A 26,139-nucleotide genomic window follows, 5' to 3' on the forward strand; every position below is an offset into this window, starting at 1 on the left:
AAACGTCTTTCTACCCCACGAGATGACCGAGCACTCATCCGGTCCTGTATCAAGAATCGTCGTCAGACCTCCAGAGACCTTAGAAATGAGTGGGCATTGTCAACAAATGTGACTTGTTCAGCAAGAACAGTTCGAAACCGACTTCTTGAAGCTGGTCTAAAGTCGCACAGGGCACGGAAGAAACCCTTCATCAACGAGAGGCAGCGGAAGGCCCGCTTGCGTTTTGCGAGGGATCACAAGAATTGGACTGTTGATGATTGGGCTAAAGTTCTCTTCAGTGATGAATCCAATTTTGAGTTGATGCCTACTCCAGCCAACTTACTGGTTAGGAGGAAGCCTGGGGAAGCCTACAAACCAGACTGCCTTGCTCCTACTGTAAAGCATGGGGGTGGATCAGTGATGATCTGGGGTTGTTTCAGTATGGGTGGAACAGGACAGATGCAGTTGTGTGAAGGGAGAATGAACCAAGTCACATACAGAGCTACTCTTGAAAACAGTCTTCTTCCATCAGCTGCTAAACTCTTTCCTGGCTCGAATGACTGGATTTTCCAACAAGACAATGCCCCTTGCCACACGGCAAGGTCAGTTAAAACCTGGATAGAGAACCGGAACATTCGAACCATGAATTGGCCTGCTCAGTCACCTGATCTGAATCCAATTGAAAACCTGTGGAATATTATCAAGTTCAAAATGGAGAACCACAAGCCCAAAAACAAAGCAAATTTGTTCGAATTTTTGCAACAGGAATGGGCTGCTGTGACCGCAGGGCAATGTAACAAACTGGTGGAGAGCATGCCAAGATGCATGGCTGCAGTCATCAAAAACAATGGGCATGCAATCAAGTACTAACTCCCCCATTGAGACTGAGAGTCATGTGACTACGTGACTAGGAGACAGGAGAAAAAATTAAATGCCAAAATGTTTTTGAGAATACAGTTGCCACATCTACAGATGTATGAACTTAAGTGATTTTGGTCATTGTCAAGAAAGTCATAGAGAACTGATAGATATCACCTCTTAAATAAAACCCTTATGAACTATTTCTGTTTTCATCACTTTCTTTGCCCAAACAAATGTTCCTTCAGTTGTGCAAGGTTTTAAAATGAACAAGAAATGGGAGAAAGCAAGGGTGGTCTAATAATTTTTTCCATGACTGTATGTCAGATGAAAAAACATAAAACAGTGTGCTGAAAAATACTTTTACCTTTTAAAATTTTTTCACTTAAGCAAAATGCATTTAAAACTTTGGATTATAATGACCCTTTCTGACCATGTTATGACCAGTGACATCACGTCAGGTTTTTGCCAATGAACACCCACAGACTGCCACATGTCTACATTCAAAATACATTATATACCGAGCTATGAATGCATTCGCCGAATTGTGTTTGAGACAAACTACTTGAAGCAAAAATATGGCTGTTACATCACTGATACCCTCTGGGTCAATACAGATCATCATAAAATCTGATGTTTTAGAACTATTTTTCTCAAATGGAAAAATTCTAAAAAAAATAATAAATAAATAAAACAATATTCCTGGACAGTGTGTAATGGTCTTTCATCCTTCACTCTGCTGTTTTCTATCCCCTAAAGAGTACATGTAGCTATATGAATGTGATTTTCATGCATAAATACTAACATACAACATCAGACAGATACATGTACATGTCATAAAGCTTTTAAAAGTTAACAACTGGAGTTATAATCTATTCACATCAAGTATTTAAGAAGTCTGTACTGGTATGACATACATACTTGTGCCCTCCACAACCAGTATACACACCTTTTAAATGTCGCTATTAGGAAAGAAATGAAAACATAAAGCAAAAAGCACACATTAAAGTGAGTTCATGAGCTGATCATTTTATGATTTCTACAGCATTTTATATCGTATATCAGTCTGTGGTGCATTTTTACACCAGACATCAGTCTGAGGTACTGGTAAATTTCACACCTGATATCAGCTTGTAGTATTTTACACCATATATTAAGGTGTAATGCACTTCACTTATAGTATCTGCCTCAGGCATCAGTGATTATACCTGTCACCAGTCTGGTATGTTTTACCCCTGTTCACATAGCTCTGTAGAGTTTGTCATGGTATCACTTTGTAGTATATTTTAAAACTTGCATCAGTCTGTAATGTGTTTTACACCTGGCATCAACCTGTAGAGTGTTTTGCACTTGACATCAATGAATAGTTCGTTTTACACCGGACATCAGCCTATATAGTGTGTCTCACAAGTGACATTAACCTGCAGTGTGTTTTACACCTGACATTAGCAAGTAGTGTATTTTATACCTGGAATCAGTCTAGTATGTGTTTTACACCTGACATCAACCTGTAGTGCGTTTTACACCTGACATTAGCCTGTAGTGCGTTTTACACCTGGCATTAGCACATGGTGTATTTTATACCTGGAATCAGTCTAGTATGTGTTTTACACCTGACATCAGCCTGTAGTGCGTTTTACACCTGATATCAGCCTGTATAGTGTGTTTCACAAGTGATATTAGCCTGTAGTGCGTTTGACACCTGACATCAGCCTGTAGTGTGTTTTATACCTGGCATCAGTCTGAATATTGTTGCTTAAACCTGACATCAATGAGAAGCATATGTCGTCAGTCTGTGGTGTGTCTTACACCTGTCGTGAGTCTGTGGTGTGTCTTACACCTGTCGTGAGTCTGTGGTGTGTCTTACACCTGTCATCAGTCTGTGGTGTGTTTTACACACTTTCTGAATATTGTTGCTTAAACCTGAAATCAATGAGAAGTATATGCAACACTCGATTTTGGTGTGCTTTACACTATACAGCAACATGTAGTGTGCTGAACACCTGATATCTGTCTGTACAGCGTCTTACACCTGTCATCAGTCTGTGGTGTGTTTTACAACTGTCATCAGTCCAGAGTTAATTCTCCATCTGATGACACAGAAGACTCATCACTGCTCTCGTACAACCCCTGGTCTCCAGACACAGGTTGAGTCAGCAGCTCCAAAATTTTGTCCAGTTTCTTATTAAAGTTTTCTTCAAGTTTCTGAAGCTTCTCATCAATCTTGGCCTCCAGCCGAGCCTCCATTTTATCAATGTGTTCAGTGAGTCTTTTCTCTATCTGGGATAATGAGGCGTCTGATGAAATGGGTGGCGATAGTTTGCTGAATGAAAAACAGACATATTTTATTTTTTATTCTGTACGAAAGAGTATCTCGAACACTAAGTCACACATTTTACTTTTATCTGACTGATTTGTACAAGTGTTGGTACAGACATGCATATATGAATATTTAATATTAATCAGCTTGATTATTTCATCTGATTTCAATTAAACAGATATGCAATAAGACTAAAAAAACAAATGAATGCCTACAATACCTGTCAGTTTCAGAGTTTATTTTCCCTTCTTCATTTGACAACCCAGACGTCTTTCTATGGTTACCAGTTTCTCTCATCTGAGTAACTTTCCCACAAATGTTCTTCAGAAAACTGAACATTTCTGCTGGGTTTTCACCATTTGCAATTCCATTTTCACTGCCTAGTGGATGACCCAAACTTTGACCCAAGCTTTTCAAGTCAAATTTGGGTACAGAGTCACTGTTTACAGCAGGTATTGTTTGACGTAGTTTACTCATTGTAGAAAACATGGATACGAATTTGGACATGTCCCCTGCTCCCGATGTTTTCCTTTCTTTTGAAACAGCAGTTTTTCCAAGCATCTTTTCCATATCGGCAAATGTGGCTTCCTGGTTCTGTCGGCAGACAAATGAAAAATGGATAATTTGGCAACTTGTTCTGCTTAATTGCTAGGTGCATAAAACGGTGTGGGGAATACAATTTATTTAATTATTTGGTGTTTTATGCCGTACTCAAGAATATTTCACTTATACAACAGTGGCCAGCATTATGGCAGGAAATACACAGAAAAAAATATTCTGATTTCTTTGATAATGTTACTACCCTTTACATCCAATCTGTCACCAAAATAAGTCACTGAGGAGACAAACTTGGAAAGAATTTGTTAGATTTCTGTGAAGTATTTTGAGAGCATTATTGAGAGCATTACCTGGCCAAGTGTTTGACATAAATTTAGCACAGCTTTTTTAATATAAGTCAGGTTAGAACTTTCAGATTATTTTGCTCTCCAAGTTTATCATAGTGCATCAAATCACAGAAAGGTGTTTAAACTCACTCTGCATGTGAACCTTAGGATAGATACTTGAGGATAAATCTAGACACTAAAAGGGGAAAATGTGAACTTTTCTCTGGTGTCAAATCTGTATTCTGCTTTCCACTTTCCACAGAAATTTTGACCATTCCCTTTATATTTACAAACTTCATGCATACTTTTAGTCTCTATGATTCAGCATTTATGTACAGTTATGTGGTGGACTTGAACTCACACCATGGGTGAGACAGAGAGGCTCCTGTGTCATTACATCATGCTAATTTATTTCTGTATCAATCTGTTTTAGATATAATCAAGAATATTTCACTGTCAGCTTTATGGATTGAAGAAATGAAGCTTGAGGCTTTGATCTGGTTTATATGTAAACATGTTAGTCGTGGGTTTCCCCCGTGCTCTGCTCGGTTTCCTCCCACCATAATGCTGGTCCCCGTCATATAAGTGTATAATTCTTGAGAACGGCGTAAAACACCAATCAAATAAATAAATAAATAAAGAAATAAATCAAAATATGTAAACATGTTATCTCAATCTGCTCTGCTTACTTGTTGGTATTGTTCCATTGTGGTCATGAAGGCCTGTGCTCTCTCTGACAAACCTCCACCCATGGAGCCCACAATGTCCTTCACTCTGCCCATGTCAATCTGACTCATCTGGAGTGGTCGACTGGGTGAACAGGTATCAGTGGATCCTTGGACTAAATGTACCACCACACTACACAGCTGGAATGTCTTGCGTCCTCCTAAAGATAAAAACTGTCAAACCCAAAAAAACAGAACAAACATTCATAAGGGTCCTTATATAGCAAATAACTCCAATAACTTCCTATTCTTGAAGGCATATACACATATAACAATCAGGAAGATGCATACAAACTGCAGGTATTAATCAGCAGGCAATAAAAAATTTTTTTTCATACAAAAGTTATACCATTGATAAAAGACAAAGAATTATAAAAGACAAAGCAATCCTTTCAGAATATCTCTCAATCATTTAGAATATACTGACCTTTTTTGCTTTTACGTTCAAGAAAAACTAGATCACTAATGTGCAATAACCAGCCACTCTTGGCTCCTGTTAAGTCAGAATTATGATTGTATTTGATCTACAAATTTGACTATGACTAAGTGGCTCATTTTGCCTGATTTTGACAGTTCTTTTGATCTTCGATAGGTGTTCTGAGGTTTTCTTTTAAAGGCAAGATGGTATCCTGCTGGGAAAAAAATGTAAGTTTAAGAACCAAAAGTAATTTTTTTTGGTAATGTACAGTAAATGACCTAAGATTTTGCCAACAAAGGTACATTTTTAGAGGCAAATAAATGTCACAATTAAATAATATATAATTAAATAAATGCCATAATTCGTGCCGAAACTTTTCAAAACAAATCTCAAAATACTCTAAGATCAGGAGAACTCCCAGAATTGGGTAAAATGTGCAATTTAGTCATGGGCAAAATTCTTGGTCATTTACCACACCAATGAGCAAAAAGGATAATTTAGAACGTATACTAAAGCAAACCTTGATGGAACATTGATGGAGGGGTTTTTCCCACCAGGTCAGACTCCTGTACAGATTAACATTGTCCGAGTCTTTCCTAGAGTTCTGTAGTGATGATGTCATCATGTAGATGTCTTGGTCATCGTATACCTCCTGTGTGCGAGATTCACTCAGGATTTCTACCCCCTGCAAGGACACATTGTAGGGAGTTTTACAGGTCAGACTGACAACACAAGGCTCTGAATTGTCAGCTGCAGTGTCTCCCAATTCATGTGTCAACTGGCAGCTTTTGTAGCTCTCTTCTATCGCATCTTTAACTTGGGCACTTGCTTCAAAGACACTGAAAAGAAGAGATTCATCATTGTTAAACAAATGATAACAGGAAATTTCCCACAGATCACTTGACATTTGAGGATAAACTAACTTAGAATCATAAAACTGTATTGATCAATATTTACCAACATGATATATCTAGTTTATCTTAAACAATAAAAAGAAATGTTTAAGGTGAAATCATAAGGCACTATATGACTTTTCTCCATAAACATCAATGGACAACAACATACATGTTAAAATCTTAGGAGTTGCAAAGTTAATGGTGATGCCAATGATCGACCACATGCTTCTCAGATGAAAAGCTGATTCTTCAATTAAAAAGACACCAATATCCTCCATGTGAAAAAAACAAACACAATCAAGAAAGGCCCACAGAACACATGTCAAAAAACACCAGAAGTCTCGGGCATGGAATGCTAATGCATATTTGTAGTATGTGAATTAATGCCACTGTAAACTTGCAAGTTTATAAGGCGTTTATTTAAGCATATTTTGGGAGCATTATTATATGTAGGCTCATAAAATTATACTTTTTGTGAAGGTAATCCAACCAATGTAGTTATGTTTTCACAATCAAATTAAAAATGTGCATAAATTGTGCAGAAAGTTGCTCTTTTATATGCAAAAAGGTTGAGGAATTATGGTAGTGGCAGAGTGGGGTAACTCTCAGATTCAGCAACACAGTTGCAAGAGTTACCGTGTGAAACAGCCCCAAATAAGAGAAGATGGACAGTAAGGAACATTTACCGCATATTATCACTCTCATTAAAGCACCCCTATAGTGTAAATCAATATCAACTGAGTGGTTCCCATATAATCAACAAATTTGAAAATGTACTTGGTTTATTTGAGCATTTGTCATGGATTGTTTTTGGTTTGGTGAGACCAAGAACAGGTTAGTTGATTATTGGGACTACTTGGTTAACATCGATTTATGCTAAGGAGTTTCAATTGCATGTACATCTATGAGATAAATGTTCCTTAATAACAATTGATCTGACAAATTTGGGGGAAACTTGCAACTGTCATGATTATGTTGCTTGATCTCAGACTTTCCCCACTCTGTAACCACCATTAGTGCTAGCATTCCCTATGTCAGTGCCACTCTCACTGAAAATTATATGCAGATTTTGTCATTAATTTACACTTGTGTCGTTAACTTAAAGAAACAATGAAAGCAGACTTACTCAGTAGACTGTGTGACTCGATAACTGAATACTGTCTGTAAGTTCTCGCTCCTCTCAACAGTCCACGACACAGAAATATCACAGTAGTTTAAGGACATGTTATAAGAAGAATGGGCCAATTAAGGTCTAGTTTGTTGAAGATGAAATCGTCAAACATCGAAAGTTAAAGATAGTGGGCAAGCCAAATCTTCTCTTCGTTGAAGGCCATCAGCTGCCAGGCAGTTATGCCCTGTAGACTTTCACATCAGTATGAGCAGCTGCCGACAGTAAGCGATTGTGAACACTAAGCCTAATGATTAGAACATCACAAGAAATGTCATTGAAATTATGACGCAAAGCTTGTCAACAGTAGACTAACTCACACACTCGTCTGTCACGCCTCACATTTATGCTCATAATCTTTGTACCTTCAAATCCTAATGATCTCTATAAAGGGAGATAATTAAGTACCACCGTCGACAGGCTTCAATCCTCCATTTACACATGGTGTTCGTTGAGTTTGTTCAAACAATTTTAGAACAGCTAAGCTTGATCTGAGATTTTTCAGATATGGTACTTTCATGATTCTTATAATTTTCAAGGAAATCGTAAATCCATTGCCGTTCATTTTTTTTCTCAGTACCGCTATGAAAACAAAGGCACAAACGTCCAATGGCAGCTGTGGTATTATTTCGTTGGCATATAATAAAATGTGTCTGCTTGCCCTTCAGGTTAGTGTCAGTTTCATGCTGTGTCACTGGATTTGGCGCCATGTCTGAAGACCAACGCAGGGACTGTGGTTGATGAAAAGTAGGTCTGCACTCATAATCCCACTAAACACAGGCCACTGTTACTCTGGTCTAACACTGGGGCATACACCAGTTGTCAGATTGATGTGAATAGAACATACAAGTTTTCTGGATGTGATAAACTGATCCTGATAAAATTGTCATCTTACACGCAGAACGCCTTACACAGGCTCTTTCATCTTCAACCGGAGATGACAGGTTGCATGAAACAAATTCTGTTTGCAATACCTGACCTACAGATTCCTACCTTAAGAAGAAATCAAAACACAATAAAATCCAAAAAGATTTTTTTCAACATGTTCAATGAATTGCTGCTTTTTTTATTAACTATTGCAATAAACATAAAATGTTGTTGGCACATTGAACAAGATTCAATGACAGATTTTGTATAATGTACAATTCAAGTTTCTGTAAGGTCAAGCAGATGTGAGAAAAACACCACACATAAAACATATCTTTCTGCTGTTCTTTAATAATTTAATTACAACTTTACCAGATGAACCAAAACTCAAAAGACCATTACACCATGAAGTCCACTGAAGCTGAATATGGTAGCAATAGGGCCACTTTAATAAATATCAAAACTTCATACATCTTGTGTTGGAAACATAAAATGGTTATACTGACTGTGTGCTCTAGATGCTTCTTCACGTAAGTTGTAAGTACAACTGTGTTCTGGTTTCACAAGGCAACTTAATTACAGAGCTACAGAGATAAGATGCCATCCTCAACTGCATAGCTCTTTTTAGAGGAAAGTCTGTTGCCACTTTAGAGGTGACCATATTCAAACCACACCGTAAAGTCTATCAGAGAATCTGGGGTGATTTGATTGGCTAGATGTAATCATAGAAAATGTGCCCAGCTATGCAGTAATCTTAATACCAAGACATCAAAAGTGTTAGGGTTAGCAAGAGCATTTCTGCTCAGTTTGTGCCAAAAAATTGTGTCAGGATATTGCACAGTTTCTCTGATACTGTGGGCAGCATGTAGCTCTGCAAACACACATTTAAATTTATTACCCAACATGCATGTAGCATTTACAAAAAAAAGGGGTTTTAATATCAACAATGATCACAAGGAACGTTGTCAAATAAATTATTGTGAAATTTCATTGCAACTTTTCAAGACACATGTATGTGCATTTAGAAACATTATCAGAACAGCTGTAAACATTGTTTAATAACTGCATTCACCAAAGAGATTAGCATAAATATTTAAGGTACATGAAAAGGAAATAAATAACATGCACAGACAGTCATATTTCTGTCATCCACTTTACAGAGGTAACCTGACTGACATCGTTATGCGTTGAATAAGACTATGGGTTGTGGAGAGCTAGAGTAAGTCAACAGATAAATGTGTGTCAAACTTTGCCTGTTTAGCTGGTCTCACAATATTACACGGACAAAGTCCATGAGTGGCAGCTTGGGTTCACACGATGTGATTCGTAGTAATGACTTGTCAATGTAACCAGTCAAATACGAAATAGGACAAACACTATTTTCATATCATTTGCAGATTTCAATGAAAATAGAACAGAAAGTCACGCCCATTTTTCTGAGTGCTGCAAGTCAGTAATACAAATCACACAGTGCGAAAACTTTGCTAATGTAAGCTGCAATAACTACGCACTGGCAAAATGTTGTCCAACGTGCGTTTGCTCGAAAACTTGAGATCATTTATGGTGTTATAATCATAATAATTTGGGAAACATCAGGTCTGGAATGAGGGTATTTAGTTTAATATGTCTTTAGGTATGCATCGAAGAGAAGTGCAATCATATATGATAATCTCCCGTGATATTGCACTTGCAGTTTGTCTTCAGATACTATGAACTGAGATACATGTATCTGCTAGCAAGTGCTCATACAGAAGTAATGGTCATCTGTATATCTGATCCGTTACAAAACCTTTTGTTCCTTGTCTGATAAGAGATTCAAAAAAAAAAAAAAACCTGCTCGGCAAATGGATGAAGCAGACAAGTGATATTTAAACTAAAGCCACAAGAATGTCAAAATGAGGCCAACAATACGCGTACACACAGTGTACAAACAGAACGTGAGTAAAAGGGTCAAAGGCGCAAACTCAAAGAGACAGCTGTGGAATCTCCTGCACATGTATGGTCTGTATATCTGTGTTAACTGTGCCCACTCTCTGCTCTATGTGACCATTTCTCTGGTGACCATACTCAAACTTGATCCTCAGCTCACCGATTTTAGACTTGGGCAGAATATCTGGAATCCACTCTATAATGAATGGTGTTGGAGATTTTTGGTCTGGTAATGTGTTACCTGAAAACAAATAAAAGAATTAAGGTAACTAGGTTTTTCTCTAGGAAAAATATATGTGTACAGATATAAGAGACAATATTGTCAAACCACACCCAAAACATACTGAGGGATGATGTAGTCAATAGGAATAAATAAGCAACACCATCTAAAAAAATTAAGATATTGTTTTAATAGTCTGAGGAAAATATACACGTACACATAGAACAGAGATAACAGTCTCAAACTGCAGTCAAAACATATCGAGGGATGATATAATAAATAGGAATAAATAATCAACACCATTTAATGCAGGCAAATGTATTTATTTATGTATTTTGACTGGTGTTTAACAAGACTGGTGTTTTATCAAAAATTTTTCACTTATCGTACAGCAATGAAGTTTATGTAACCTTGGAAACTGGAGCATCCTTTGCCAGGTACCTGACAAACTCCCACCCACCACCAGGGCAAATGGCTGCTTCGAATAAAATGGGTTAATTAACTAAAATGCAAACATTGTTCACACTCACCAACTTTGAGGTAGGTTTTCAATTCAAACGGCCTGATTGGAGTTTGGTTCTTGGACTTGTAACTGTCATCTATACATTCAACCTGAACTTTGGGAATTTCATACAGGTCATATGTGCCATCTCTATTTTCTACAAAGTTTCGTGTTATTTCCAGAGGCATCTGCAAAATCAAAATTGGACAAAATATAGTTTCATAAAGAGCAGAACAAAGCATACAATGATATAACTTTACCAAGTAGATAACAGCCTCCACAGCATAATGTGACAGCCAAAAGTGGAAACGGGAGTCAAACATGATACGTCACTGGTTAAAGAGAACACAAAGGACACCTTGAAACCAACTGCCCTGGAAACACTTTTGGAATTTCCCTGCTTCGGTGTAGCACTAGGGAATACATCACGCATGAGCCTGGGGTCAGTATACTGTGACTGCATGGGATGTCATGCCTGGTGTCTTCTGAATACTATTCCAATGAGTTAACACTTTAAATATGGCAACATTGGGTTGCACCTTATACATAGAGACACTATTGTTTATGTTTGCCAACGAATGTTGAAACAAACTTCAAGCCCAAACAAATAAATATAGCACGTGATGAAGAAAAAGCAGTTCAACTGTACCTCTGGAGTGTCAAATATCTGCTTGACGTGGAGAATACTGATGATATGCCAGGTATATTTGGTGAAGGTCCCTAAAGGTAGAGCATCCTTCCTCACAAAGCCTGTTGTGGAGTTTGGTAACCTCTTCTTCCTGTAGCCTGCTGAGATTCGTTGCTGTACACACTCAAAAAACACTTGAGGGGCGTGGAAAACAAGAGGATCTGGATTACCTGCAAAGAAAACGCAACTGTCATAGAGAGAAGTTACACAAATCATTTTTGATCTTAAATAAATGTACAGCCTCATCTGGTGATTAGTATAATGGGATACTCGAAGTACTGAATGAAACAGCGTCCGCCCACCGTGATTTGGTGTGGATGTGGTGTCAAATATAACAACATGCATGCAGATTTCCAGTGAGATACCCCTCAAATGATCATCTTTATCATTTGGCCTCTTATCATTACTTCCAGAAATACTAGTAGTCAAAATAATGCCAACCCATGACCTACAATCATAAGTAACACAAACCATACCCTTACTTGACAGTGGTCAAGTTCATGTTACATAGGTGGGGGAAACCAATCCCTAGCTATAGGGAAACTAACCCCTAACTATAAGGAAACAAACCCCTAACTATAAGGAAACAAACCCCTAACTATAAGGAAACCAATCCCTAAGGAAACCAATCCCTAAGGAAACCAATCCCTAATGATAAGGAAACCAATCCTTAATGATAAGGAAATCAATCCCTAATGATAAGGAAACCAATCCCTAACTATAAGGAAACAAGCAAATTGTGCAAAGCCTCATATCAATAAGTACACGTTATATGTAAGACAGAGCCAGAATCATGTTATGTGGAAGTGTTTATAACAGAGGTATTCCCAGAAGAAATCTGCTGATCATTTGAAAAACAGATTCATGCATGTGTATGAATAACTGCAAACATATTTTTTTTTTTTTTTTTTTTGATTGGAGTTTTACGCCGTACTCAAGAATATTTCACTTATACGACGGCGACCAGCATTATGGTGGGTGGAAACCGGGCAGAGTCCGGGGGAAACCCACAACCATTCGTAAGTTGCTGACAGACCTTCTCACATACGGCCGGAGAGGAAGCCAGCATGAGCTGGACTTGAACTCACAGCGACCGCATTGGTGAGAGACTCCTGGGTCATTACGCTGCGCTAGCGCTTTAACCGACTGAGCCACGGAGGCCCCCTGCAAACATATATCAACGAAGCTAATGAATGTATGTGGAATTATACTACCTCAGCAGTTATCAGCCATATTTTGGTGATAGTATAGAATTGAGTGAGTAAGTGCTTGGGGTTTAAGGTCGTACTTAACAATTTTTCAGTCACATGATGATGAAGGAGTCCTTAGGGTGCACGTGTAATGAGCCTCCTTGTTGCAGGACGGATTTCCAACGCTATTTTATCCAGTGCTGCTTCACTGAGACAACTTACCGAAGGCAAGTAAGCTGCCCCTCCCGAGCCAATATACTGATACGGGTCAACCAGTCGCTGCACTATCCCCTTAATGCTGAACGCCAAGCGAGGAAGCCACAACTTCCTCTTTTAAAGTCTAAGGTGTGACCCCACCCAGGACTGACCCTGGATCTACCGTTCCCAAAGCGGACGCTCTACCAGCCGTGCTATCGGGCCGGTCATATAGAATAGAGGAAATGAATGAGTTTGGCTTAATGCCATTTCAGCAATATTTTTGAATTATTGAGAAAATACAGAATCAAGGTTTCAAAACTAATTGCACCTATGTAATGAAAGGATCATAACTACCAGAGAGTAAAGAATTTGAAATTTCATAACAGGAATTTCATAACTGACTGGAAATTTGGAATGGATATTCCATATATGTATGTTTTGATCAAACTAGAGGCTCACAAACCGTAAACCGTAAATTATTTTTTCATAACTCCAATGTACCTACCATCAAACTGATAGTGCATGGTTTGATTGATCCGCTCTGTTACACTGGCTAACCACTGGTGGAAACTGACGGTTGTTGTTGTTTCGTCTACAGCGGTAGTCCCTGAAATATACACAAAGTAAGATGAACCAGATTCCTGGAAATCTTCAGTTTTAGAGCAGTGAGTTAATATTTCAGTACTGGCTGGAAAAGCCAGAACATTGAAATATTTAGAACACAAATACCCATGCTTTATAATGAATGGTGCCCAAAATTACCAAAACATCTGATTCACCTGCAAGAAGTTTTCAATGTAATTTAAGTTTGAAATTTAATACTGGCTGGTTGAAATGATTTAGCAGAATCTAAAACTTGAGGGCACGCTCAGACCACAATCTCAGCAGTTAACAACAAGGGAGTGTGGGGAAACTTCCCATAACAATCTATTGAGATGATTACACACTCTTGAAAATTGAGTCGAAAATGACTAACTAGCAGTTGACCTAAAGGAAAGTAGTTTCTGTGATGTGACATCGGTTTCAGATGCACAGCAGCGAAGCGTCCACAGTGTGCTTTGGCTGAATTACCGGTATCAATTCAAGAAAAATTATTCGTCATACTCTCCACTGTGATAAATTTGTTATATTCCTGCAACTTGCGTGGGTAGGAGGAGTGACATTTCAGGCTTTTGGGAATATCTGTATTTTCTCTATAAAATATCAGGCTGTACACTCACTCAACACGCTGGTCTGGTGTAGGTTATATTTTTGGTCCAGAATATTTCATCCAAATCCCCTTTTTTTTCCAAATCATTTTTTCCGTTAAGTGGCTGACAGAAAACAAATGCCGTCAAAAATACTGCCTCCTTTGGCACAGGTAGCTTGTATCCATAGACACATACAATCCCTGTTTATTACTGACAAAATGTTTACAACATGTCATACCTGGAGTGGGTACATTGGGTTTCTTTGGCGTGATAGCTGATTTGTTAACGACAGGTTTGGCAGAGGCTGTTTTCTTTGGGGAGTTGTTGGTCACTAACAGGCTTGTCCCTCCCCCAGAATCCTGAAGGGTGAGTAAAGCACTGCTGGCTTGGGCAGCAAGGACTACATCTATGAACAACAGAAAAGGGTAAGCTTTACAAACAACTCCCAGTACTTTCAATTTTATTTAACTAACTTATTATTTATTCACTAACCTCTACAAGCAGCACCTGACTATAGTGAAAAACTTAAAATGACAGGTATTTCACAAGACTTTACTGACGGACAAATGCTCAGAGACTCCCTGAATTAGAGAACTTATAGTGAACACAAATCAACACATTATTAGTCTGAGAGCGACAATAGGTTTAGCAAAATTTTGTTTAGACATCGGTAGTCCCAAACCATTTTCAGAGAGAGCTCCATGTTAAAACCTGATACAGTGGCCATGGCAGTGTGTCATGGGGTTTGAGACAAAACTTACTATCAAATACATCTCCAAGGCCTTAAGTCTGTAGACACTTATGTACCTTTTCATCATTTGATTTACCGTCAGCACAAAGTCGATCTGTTATTTCCTAGGACGCTTGGGTCAGCTGTACTGACATCTTTAATGTATTTGACAAGGGCCGGTAACTGCATCAGGTTTTTAAATGGACCGCAATCTGACGTTGGTTTGAGATCAGCCATGGACAAAGAAAATTATGACAAATCTAATATTAGAGCAATCTTGGACTACACATTATGGCTTCATTTTGATTAGACTAGGATGTTAATGTCAGATCCTGTTCAACACCTACCTGTGTCCTGAACTAAGAGTTCATTTTTCTTCTGTTTTTTGGCAGGTGGCCCCATAATGTCGTCTTCTGTAACTATCTCGATCTGCATACTACTGGGGTCAGGGTTTAGACTGGCATCCTGGGAGGGGTTGAACACTGACACAAAGCGGCCCTCCTGGAGAGGGGAGGTGGTCGTCAGGGCTGCAACTATCAGGGGTCACATCTGATTGAGACAGTGTCAGGTGTGACACAAGGTGAGACAGTGACAGGTGTGGCACAAGCTGAGACAATGACAGGTGTAACACAAGGTGAGACAGTGACAGGTGTAACACAAGGTGAGACAGTGACAGGTGTAACACAAGGTGATACAGTGTCAGGTGTGACACAAGGTGATACAGTGTCAGGTGTGACACAAAATGAAACAGTGACAAGTGTGACAAGATGAGACAGTGACGGATGTGACACAAGGTGAGACAGTGATAGGTGTGGCACAAGGTGAGACCGTCACAGGTGTGACACAAGGTGAGACCATCACAGGTGTGACACAAGGTGAGACCGTCACAGGTGTGACACAAGGTGAGACCGTGATAGGTGTGACAGTGCCAGGTGTGACGCTAGGTGTGACACCAGGTGTAACACATAGTAAGACAGTGTCAAGTGTAATACAGGTTGAGACAGTTTTAAAAGTCACACAAATTACAAAGAATAAGACAGTAAATCTTAAATCTTTAAAACAAATTAATGAAGAGTACGGGTATTTAAACTTGACCTTTTGTCATTACTTTTCATTCATCGTTCATCTTGTAAAGCAGTCAACATAGAATCTTTATATTTAAATGCTCCTATAAGATCACTACACTTTCAACGGTAAACAAGGGCATAGCCATCTTTTCATTTGTACATACCAGATTCATCTAAAGTTATGTAATAAGAAAATTCGTCTATCAGCTTGTCATCACTGGCAAAGGCACAGATACAAGCATAGAAATGGACACATCTTTTTGTGGATTCATCTTTCCCAGGCCCAAGTTTGAAATTCTGAAAGAACACGAAGTGTCATTCCCAGTTATTGTACATGTAGATATGGGGTACCCAGGGCGTAAAATGTTCGATATTGCAAGCTCTTCAGAATGATGACCTCATCCAAAATCAGAAGTGCCCAATATGATTTAAAGATGTGGTAACTGTATTAGCTTCCTTTGATATCACTGTAAAATTTGTAACTTACAAATAGGTAAAATACAACATGAACAAATAAAGAAATAGATAAAATACAACAAGAAAAAATAACAAACAAAACATTATTCATACTGAGTGTTTGAAGATCTCATATGAATACCTGTAACTGCATGGTACAAAGTAATCTTTCTGATTACCTGGACTCACTTTAAGGTCATTCGTTCTCATTTTTGAGCTCTTAAAAATAGGTGAATGACCAAAAACTTTGACCCTTATGTACCAACTGTACCATGGGTTTTATGCATCAATGATACATGTCTTTAATATTTACATTGACAACTTGGCGAATAAAGCAGAGAAATTATGGGGCTGGTCTACGGGAAAATTGTTTTATAATTTTTAATATTATAGTTGAAGGTTGAAGGTAATAGGTTATCACCGCAACGTCAGTGATAAATATGCAATTTTTCCAGTTGACCAGCCCTATAATTTTCCTGTTTTAGCGCTAGCCTGGATGTCTAATACCATTCATTATTTGGCGAATATTTAATGACATACAAAAATTTTGTCCGTGCCCCAGAAAAAGAATACAGCTTAGTTTTAGAATTTAATTAACGGATCTTTCCAGGACAGCAAGAAATAAACTAAAAGACAATGGGATATTAAGATATCTTATTAAAAAGTAACAGCCGTTACAGCCCACATAAAGAATGTGATATAAAAGAGAACTGATTTGGTGTGACAGTGACTACTTGCTCCTCGCTTTTCAACATGCCATGGGCGAATCATTAAACCTGAATTTCGAGAGACAATTTTCAAAGCTTTATCATGTATTAATAGTGTCTATTAGTATCAACATCAATCTCAATCCGAACTTTTAGAGCCATGAAAGCAGTTGCTACTTACTTATTCCCTGGGTGTCATGCTTTTCACCCTTGTAAACCGGTCATTACCATTCTAATAAAATATTTAGATGCTTCCATAAAATTGGGTGGAAACGATAGGAGAAAAAGGGTTTTCATATAGATCTATTCTTCAACCTATTCGACTGTTTGTAAGGTGTTGATTCAAAAATATTCTGTGCTGACTGACAAAATTACTTTTTGTGAAGCTCTGAAACTGGCTAATCCAACCAATGTAAATTTGTCTCCAAAAATAAAATAAAAAAATGTATAAGTTGCACTGAGAATTGCTCCTTCATAGGCGAAAATGTTGAGGAATCAGGGTTCATACAAGTTTAAATAAAGCAACAGAAAATAAATATTGTAAGTGAAAAAGAGGAAGATCCCAATAAGGGGAGGTAATTGGAATCTGATGACAATTAACTGCAGTTTTGGCCACAGGATCCGTCAGAGCAAGGACAACAGTACAAGCTCTTTCTCCTTATTATAATAAAATTCTTGTATTCAGTGTAAAACACCGATCCAATAAATAGATTCAATACAATATAAAAAGTATGATGCAAACCTTGAACGCTCTGCAACTACAGTGAAACTTGTGTTCAGGACTTGAACGATTTCTGGACGTCTCAAAGAAGGCAAAGTGTAAAAAGCCCAATGGTGTTTTTGGATTGGGTTTACACTTCACTACCATAATGTTTTTGGTGACTCGTTGCACTAGTGGGCCTGTAGTCTCTGTCGCTAACAGCCATATGGCTTGTTTCATTTCATTCGACACATCTAAAGAGTTTAATACAGAATTTTTCAGTGTCAGAGGCTGAGCTTCCAAGGAGCAGTCTATAGCTGATTTGATGTGGCCGCATGGCTGGTCATTCAGTCCCACATTACCCTGAGTGTTCCGTACGCACATGTCCACGTAGCAGCGAGCAGCTTGAGCTAGAACAGCAGGGTCTACTCCCTGGGCTGGATTCCCATCCAGATCCTGAACAAGAGGGAGCTGAACGAAACCCCTGTAATCCGGGCCGCGGTCACGTAGCCTCACTGAGAACACCTGAACAGTTGATCCTGTTATGATCTTCACAGAATCAGCACTATGGCCACGTTTTCTTTCCTTGTCCTTGAAAACTGCATCACAACTCTTGTTTTTACAACTGATTCCCCTGGTGCCGTTGTAGGTGCCACACTTTGGACATTTCCTGACTCCTCTTAGGGTCGGCTTGCCCAAGTCTCCAAGAAGTGCTTTTACCTTATCCTGTGTTGCCATGTCCTATAACAGAAAGAGAAATTGTTAAATCCCAATACATGTGTAAAACAGTGTCCCAAATTCTTACATGCAGAACTGTGACATTCGCATGTCAGGATGAGTGCCACTACACTCCCCACAACAGAGCAGCCATGGTTAAATTAGAACCCAGTCGCGAACAGTGGCCTTTGAAGTTTGAGGTTGCAGCTGCATTTCACGGCCAATAAAACAGCAACATTTCACAGCAACACTTTCCACTTGGCATTTTCAGTTTGTCCACTGTTTTTACTATAAGTTACTGCAAATGCAGAATTTCAATGAAACAGATATTTAATGTAGTAAGCATGCCATCGCTAGGTTAAAGCATACACTGTGGAATGAAAACTAGCACCCAGCTTCTGAGTAATGTGAAACATCATAACATGTTTGTTAAAAAAAATGGCAGCAATCTGAAATGCAAAAGTGACTAATACATGTAATCTAAATGTTAAATAAAAATGCTTTAGCTTTAAAATTAACATCAATGACAAATCATTCCTTATTTCCAAACAGCTCAGGTGGCATTACTTTTTTCCTTTATGCACTAATAATGCAGGCTAAATCCTTTCATAAAATTTACCTTTTTCAGTTGGTACTAACATTTCTACCTGCGTTCACAGAAATCCATGCATTTCATACAAATTAGTGGAGTAACTCTCATGACCGCTCACCAACAGCTGTGTAAACTTCAGTTCTTAATTTCCAAGAAGTTCCTCCAGTTCTTGTCTAACGTCATACACAAGAAATTTTCATTTCAGTGTTATAAGCGGAGAACACAGGAACACCTGGCATAAACCACAAACCATTGGCAGGTTACAGAAGAACTTTCCCACATGTGACTGAGAGATGTGCAAACCATACTGCTGAAAGACAAGTAGTCTTCAGTGAACGTTATACTACACAAACAGGGACTGCCAACCACTTACAGTAACCAGGACCCAGTTTCACAAAGATGTGTACCACATATTTTTATCATACATTTGTTGTACGATATTTTGTACGTCACTGTACCACTTTCTTACATGTGCAATAATCATATGATATCTTCGTGAAACTGGGCCCACAGCCCAGGGCCCCACAACTAGTGACAGCAGAGGAATCTGTAAATTCCCTGCCCAAGTATTTGTAAGTGACAAGTGACGACTTCCAACACTGTCTTGTTAAACATTGAAAAGAAATGTTAAATGATTCACTCGACATGATGATTCAATATATTATCCTTACTGCTTACAAATGTTTTCAATTCTGTTTTTTTTTCTTTGCATTAATAGTTTTTTGGGTCACCTGACTAGAGTACTGGAGGTGAAAACAAGCCAATTTAACCCAGGTGAGATAGGTAGTGAAGAAAATTTTAGCATAAAGAATGAAAAATGTAACTTTTAGGTGAGAAATACTTTCTCGAGTGAGTGACAGAGTGCTTGGTGTTTAACATCGTATTTTTTCAGTCATTTGACAGTGAAGGAGTCCTTAGAATGCATGTAATGTGCCTCCTTTTTGCAGGGCGTACTTCCACCACCCTTTTATCCAGAGCTGCTTCACTGAGACAACTTACTGAAGGCAAGTAATCTGCCCTGCCTGAGCCAATATACTGATAGGGGCCTTCAAATATGATACAGAACTTCAGGAATTGGCAAAACTCAGCATTTCACCCATTTAGCTCTATGTCATTTACCCCCTTCTGTTCCTTGCGAGGAACCCCAGTGCTCGAAGCAATGAATTAGTGCTGTTTTTCATGATGCAGATGTAATTTAATGGATACATTATTTAATTAGCTGATGGCTGAATTATCCCAAATTGCTTTATTTATTTATTTGATTGGTGTTTACGCCATACGCAAAAATATTTCACTTATCCGGCGGCAGCCAGCAATATGGTTGGCGGAAACCGAGCAGAGGCTGGGGGAAACCCACGACCATCTGCAGGTTGCTGGAACACTTTCCCACTTACGGCCGGAGAGGCAGCCAGCATGAGCTGGACTTGAACTCACAGCGACCGCATTGCAAATCATGGCAAGCCACATACACTGATACACTTCGTGAGCATGATTAGCCTACCGCTCAACCCAGACAACAACAAAAGCCATGTGAACTTACATCAAAACGCAAAAATTAGAACTTCAGAGACATGACATATGTAATGGTGGGGTTTACAAAGTGATGATATTACAAAAATCAGAATTACCAGCCTAGGATCACCCAGAAATAGCTATCACAGACTTCCAGCCCGTCGTCTAGTTTCACTGCGCGCCGCCATGACAGCTTCTTCGTTCTTGCAAGTACGCACTATTTGATTGGCTAACGATCCCACGTGATCGGCATAATTTGAGACAAGCCCTGTCGATGGATATGTTTTAGTAGTGAAATAAAAAGGGAGCAGAGCAGTGCATGGTTTGACTCTCCTGCCTACAAGGACATGTGGCATGAATCTTCGGCACGTAACTCCGTAACTCACTGAACAATTAAAGCCTACACAATTCGTTGTGAATACGTACGTGTTCTTTTGTTTTCTACGAGGCATGCATGATAGCCCATATAAAGTCCATGTGGAAGTATAGGCCCTATACATGCGTGGAGGCCTGGAGTGTTAACATTAACACTGCATATCCTGACATATGTCAATATCTAGAGCTGTCGATAATTTTATGTTAAAGGAATACTGCGAAAATTTGGGTATTTGCATTCATTACAAAGATTATATCTTCTTTTAACATGTATACCGAAAGGGCTCATACCGGATCATCTTTGGGGGTTTACATCAAGTTAAAATAATGGCTTCCAGGCCTATATACAATGTACGTACCGGTAGCCTACGTCTCTCCAGCCAATCGCTCAGCATGCAGGTGAAGGCCGTCGACTGAGCCCTGACATCACAGGTTCACAGGTGCTACATACTTCCTGGGCAGTCTGGTGTATTAGATTGCCGCGCGCCTCGATCCCTATCAAGACCAGTAGCCTACCTAAAGCTGGTCTTACTGATGGATTCTAATGATACAAACGCAAATAAATTGCCTTATCTATTCAAACTGATGTTGGGTGATTTTGAATCACCGGTTAAATGGACTTGACAGCTCTGGATATACGAAGGTGAAATTAGGAAATCGTCTCACTTCGGTGCAGCAGTAAGGTGTAATTTTTTCATGCAGAAAAACAAGTAAAACTTACTTGAGTGCTTGAGGTTTAACGTCGTACTTAACAATTTTTCAGTCATATGACGACGACGGAATCCTTAGAATGCATGCAATGTGCCTCCTTGTTGCAGGATGGATTTCCACCGCTCTTTTATCTAGGGCTGCTTCGCTGAGAGAATACGAGTCAACCAGTCGTTTCACTATCCCCTTCATGCTGAATGCCAAGCAAGGAAGTTACAACTTCCTATTTTAAAGTCTTAGGTGTGAATCGACCCAGGATTGACCCATGATCTACCGCTCCCGAAGCGGACGCTCAAACAAATGTGCTACCTAAAACTTACTTGAATACGAAGTACAATTACTGTCGAAAATTCGAAAAGAATGAAATATTTTGGAAGTTCAGAGAACTATACATTCACCATTATACTTCATGGCTTCAAACGCAATGTCCGCATTGGTCCAGTTGTAACATGCATACTTTTAAAACACTGTGTCGGATAGGATCACGAGGTCAATTCCTTTAACTGCATGCTGTTTTTTTTGTTTTTTTTTTTTTAGCGCTTTAACAAAGTGATGTAATGGAGGGGGAGATGGATTTGGTCCACACAAGAAATTTCTTTTTTTCATATTTCTTCATATATTGTCCAGCTGTATGTTGAATAAGTTTAAATATATTATTTTAAATCCATACATGTTATATACAGTATTTTTCCAATGAAAGCTCAAAGCTATTTGCTTCAAACAGCATGTCCAACAACTACGCTGAGAATTACACTGAGAATGTAATAAATGTCTATTAAAGACACTGTCCTATATTTACGGTATAATTCGCAAGACAAAACTTGTTTCAAATACCAACATTAGACTGAAAAGGATATTACCCTATGCATTAAGCGGCATTCAGTAGGCTGATCGTTATCAACGAATATTTTAGCTTGGCCTATTTCATACTCTACACCTGTTAAATAACAGCTTCAAGGGCAAACCGGGGGAGCCCTTGTGTCATTTCGCAGACGATATGTCACTGTGAGCAGGTTAGCAATCGGCCTGTACGACAAGGGAACGATTTTCTGTCTAGTTGCAAGAGGTCCTTTAGGAATATTACGAACCGGGTACGGTCTGTCTCTTTATTAAATTGTACACATACGAGAACGGTTATATATTGTATTCCTGTAGCCTAGGTTACGTCACCTGAATTAAAGAAATAAATTATAGGCAAAAACATGTAAAGAGTCTCCAAATTATGAATTTTAGTCCAATACATCGTTATGGCCGTTAATTCTGAAGCATTTTAGGCCTATTCCCATACAGATTTATCTGTCATTGGTACTATGAAATTTTTGGGCTATAATTCTGGAAAAATTCAGAGAAAAGTCAAGAAATCTGACGTTCGCTGTAAATTCTGCTGCATGTCGATCTGTAGCCGGAGGGCATTTAATTATTCTTACACGCTTTCACAACAAGGAGGAAGGAGTATAAATTTAGATCTTCCCATCTGTCTGTTTGTATGCATGCATGTTCGTCTGTCACGCTTTCATTTCCAAGCAATGAGTGCTCCAAATATTGTCCGATTTCAATAACATTTGGTACTCAGGTATACTTAGTAGATCCTCAGATCAAGTTTAAGATGAGTTCTACATATTTAGCTTGGGACATACATGAAATCTGAATGTTTCTTTAACATGAGGTTCTGACTGACCCATTTATTTCATTATTTCTTAACCCCATATGTGCAGCTCAAGAAATTCTCACCCATGCAATCGATGGTGGTTAGTTTGCTGTGTGGAGGAATCCAGTGTGATCACAGTAAGCTACGGACAGCTGACGAAGGATTACTGACAAACTTTCAAGTCAAACTTTCAAATGTGATTTGCACGGATTTGAACACCATATTATAATTAAAGACGTACAGTACAGAGTAAAACCAGAGCAGCGACGAAGCGATCTTCCACGAAAGTTGGACTTGGACCGCAAACAGCTACGCGAGTGTCGTCGGCTGCTAGTTGTCACCAATGTCCCACAAACAGCTAGTTCTGAGAGTGGAGGTATCTACAAATTCCCGGTCCATCAAATCCGGGTTTGAGCCAAAAGTAAATCAAAACAATCACACAGAATGGGAGGAACATGCCTTGAGCTTTTCTCAGGATCTTTGGATTTGATATATGGTGAAAGAATCCCTCCCAATTCCCAACCCACACTTTACCGAAACAAGGTTCACATAACATAGACTGCATCACCGTTTTACTCACAGCACATCAAAGATTAGACCGGTAGTAGTACATCACCATTTACATTAATGGTTAAAGGCAAACAAAACAATACAATGAAGTGTATATCAGGAGAAAGATCATTAAACACTGTCCATGAAAATAGTTCGTTTAATTTTTTTTTAATTTGTCCAACCGAGTAAAATGGTTTTAAAACATCAGAAATACGGTGGTCTGTAGTGACCGATTGGGTATCAGTGACGTCACATCCATATTTTCCTCTTGAAAGAGTTTGTTTCAGTGTCCATTAGGCGAATGCATTTATATATCTACATATATATCATTTTAAAGGATGAAACCAAGGCAAAAACCTGATGTGACGTCACTGGTCCCAATGTGATCAGATAAGCTATCCCTAGAATCCAAAGTTCCAAACGAATTTTTCTGGGTTGAAATAATTCTAAGAAAATAAATTCAGCCCTTTCTGTGGACAGTTTTTAATGAGTTTTCATCTGCGATATACTTCATGTAAAGTGTTTACTTTGCCTCTAATGTAGTGAAAAATCTGCAAATTCACAGACAAAATTGTTCTGGCTGCCGCCGATCTGATTGATTGTAAGAGAGTGACTTCGCTTGACAATGCACGAAATTATTTTTATATTATTATTATATTATTATTGAGCTAGCTCAATATTACAACTAAATACAGCCCAAAAAGCATGATTTTCTTCATCTTATTACGTGTAAGGACACAACCAAAATCTCTGTCAAAATTACATAGTTCCTATTCAAGAATACATAAATTCGTATTCTTTCTACAAGTGTGATACATCGGGGGATCCGGTTATCACGGACTAACTTTGGCAAAAGTAAACTCGTGAAAACATAATATCTGGTACTGCTTAACCGTCCACACTCCCTTGCTTAAATATTGACAGCATAATCTCTAAGGCATCTAACATCTAGGTGTGGGGTTGCACCCCGGACATGTGGACAAAGGGTAATCGGGTCTCGCGGATGTGTGCTAACGCAGCTGGATCCATCGAGGAGCTAATTGTCACTCCCTGTTTTACAACAAACACAGGAATTTTGTAGATGTTCTGGTGTGTACCTGTATGCTCTGTCATTAGTAGTATCTAACATGGTAGGTAAGGTCTCCAACTCCACGTCCACTGTCGATTTTATGAGATTCCATTTCGGACCCCTGTCAGACGTACGTCATGACTTGGTGAAGATGCTGACGGTGATGTCGGTTGAATATCCTCCACCAGGACACGTTGGTCCAGCAACTCAGAACAGGTTGTTGGTGTTCGGACAGGCTTTGCTAACAGGAAGACGACAGGTATTCTTGGTTCCCGACCGAAGGAAAGGTAAAATGGAGCAAATTATGTTGTGGCATGTGGAGCTATATGCGTACTCTGGTTCATGGAGCGTACTTGGCCATTTCCGTTTATTCTCCTGAGGGATAGTCCTCACAAGATTATGTATAGTCCGACTGAGTCTCTCACAGTTACCATTTCCTTTGTCACTGCGAAGTAGCTCTGGTATGCCATACATGTCAAACCACTCTATGAATAGAATCCTAGCAACAGTCCCAACCGTCTGGCCCTTTGCAGGGAACGACTGCGTGAATTTCGTGTAGATGTCTGTGACGACCAGTATAGTTTTCAACATTGTTCGTGCCGGGTTCGAACTAAGTAAAATCAATTTCAGCAATTCGCGGCAGTCGTTTAGCAACTGCAGATCCAATGGTAGTGTAAATATGCCTTCCCTCTTCCCGTTTGAACCTTGTCGGCATCTGGGTTGATTCCGCCTTCAGAAACTATATGCCATGGGTATCTAAGTCTCTTCTTAAAAGCTGACGCTTTTCTGGCACCACTTTTACTAATGCTGCGCCTAGTCGAGACATCACCATGTTCATCCTCTCGATTGTCTGTTCAAAGCTGCTGACAAACACCAAAAATGTCATCTAAGTAGATCAAGATTGTTTGGAAATTTTGATCACCTAACATTTTGTCCATTAACCCCCCTTAACGGCTCCAGTCATTCCGAAGGGCATCCTTCGATATTCCACCTGTGCACGCTCTAAAGGCAGTTTTTTGATGTTTTTTTGGAGCTACCAGTATTTGATTAAAATCATGGGCCAAGTGAAGACTGCAAGAGTATCTTGCATCCTTGAGCACATCAAGTGCTCCCTCGATATGTGGTAGAAGATAAGCATCCTTTAGCGTCTCAGCATTGTGCCCGATAGTCACAACACAACCGCAATGAGCCATCCTTCTTACGCACGAGAACTAAAGGTGAAGCAGATGAACTGGATGACTCCTGAATCAAACCCGTATCAAGACGTTTCTTGA

The 26,139-nt window shown here is 39.0% G+C and overlaps 2 protein-coding genes across 2 annotated transcripts; both read right to left on the reverse strand.

Moving 5' to 3' along the window:
• Positions 1-1,162: 1,162 nt before the first annotated feature.
• Positions 1,163-7,304, reverse strand: LOC135467457 (ATPase PAAT-like). Its single transcript, XM_064745230.1, has 5 exons — positions 7,207-7,304; positions 5,705-6,023; positions 4,731-4,940; positions 3,378-3,751; positions 1,163-3,160 (listed from the first exon to the last, which is right to left on the reverse strand). Exons 1-5 carry the CDS (start codon positions 7,302-7,304, stop codon positions 2,905-2,907), a joined length of 1,257 nt encoding a protein of 418 aa, XP_064601300.1. The 3' UTR covers positions 1,163-2,904.
• Positions 7,305-8,353: 1,049 nt separating this feature from the next.
• LOC135467763 (uncharacterized protein C2orf42-like) lies at positions 8,354-20,708 on the reverse strand. The gene is made up of 9 exons (XM_064745602.1): positions 20,630-20,708; positions 17,735-18,433; positions 15,994-16,126; positions 15,110-15,295; positions 14,271-14,438; positions 13,348-13,449; positions 11,416-11,624; positions 10,795-10,954; positions 8,354-10,285 (listed from the first exon to the last, which is right to left on the reverse strand). The coding sequence occupies exons 2-9, from the start codon at positions 18,428-18,430 to the stop codon at positions 10,080-10,082; spliced, it is 1,860 nt and encodes a 619-aa protein (XP_064601672.1). The 5' UTR covers positions 18,431-18,433; positions 20,630-20,708; the 3' UTR covers positions 8,354-10,079.
• Between the last annotated feature and the right edge of the window lie 5,431 nt (positions 20,709-26,139).

Source organism: Liolophura sinensis, chromosome 6, assembly GCF_032854445.1.
Source record: "Liolophura sinensis isolate JHLJ2023 chromosome 6, CUHK_Ljap_v2, whole genome shotgun sequence".
Lineage (NCBI taxonomy): Eukaryota > Metazoa > Mollusca > Polyplacophora > Chitonida > Chitonidae > Liolophura > Liolophura sinensis.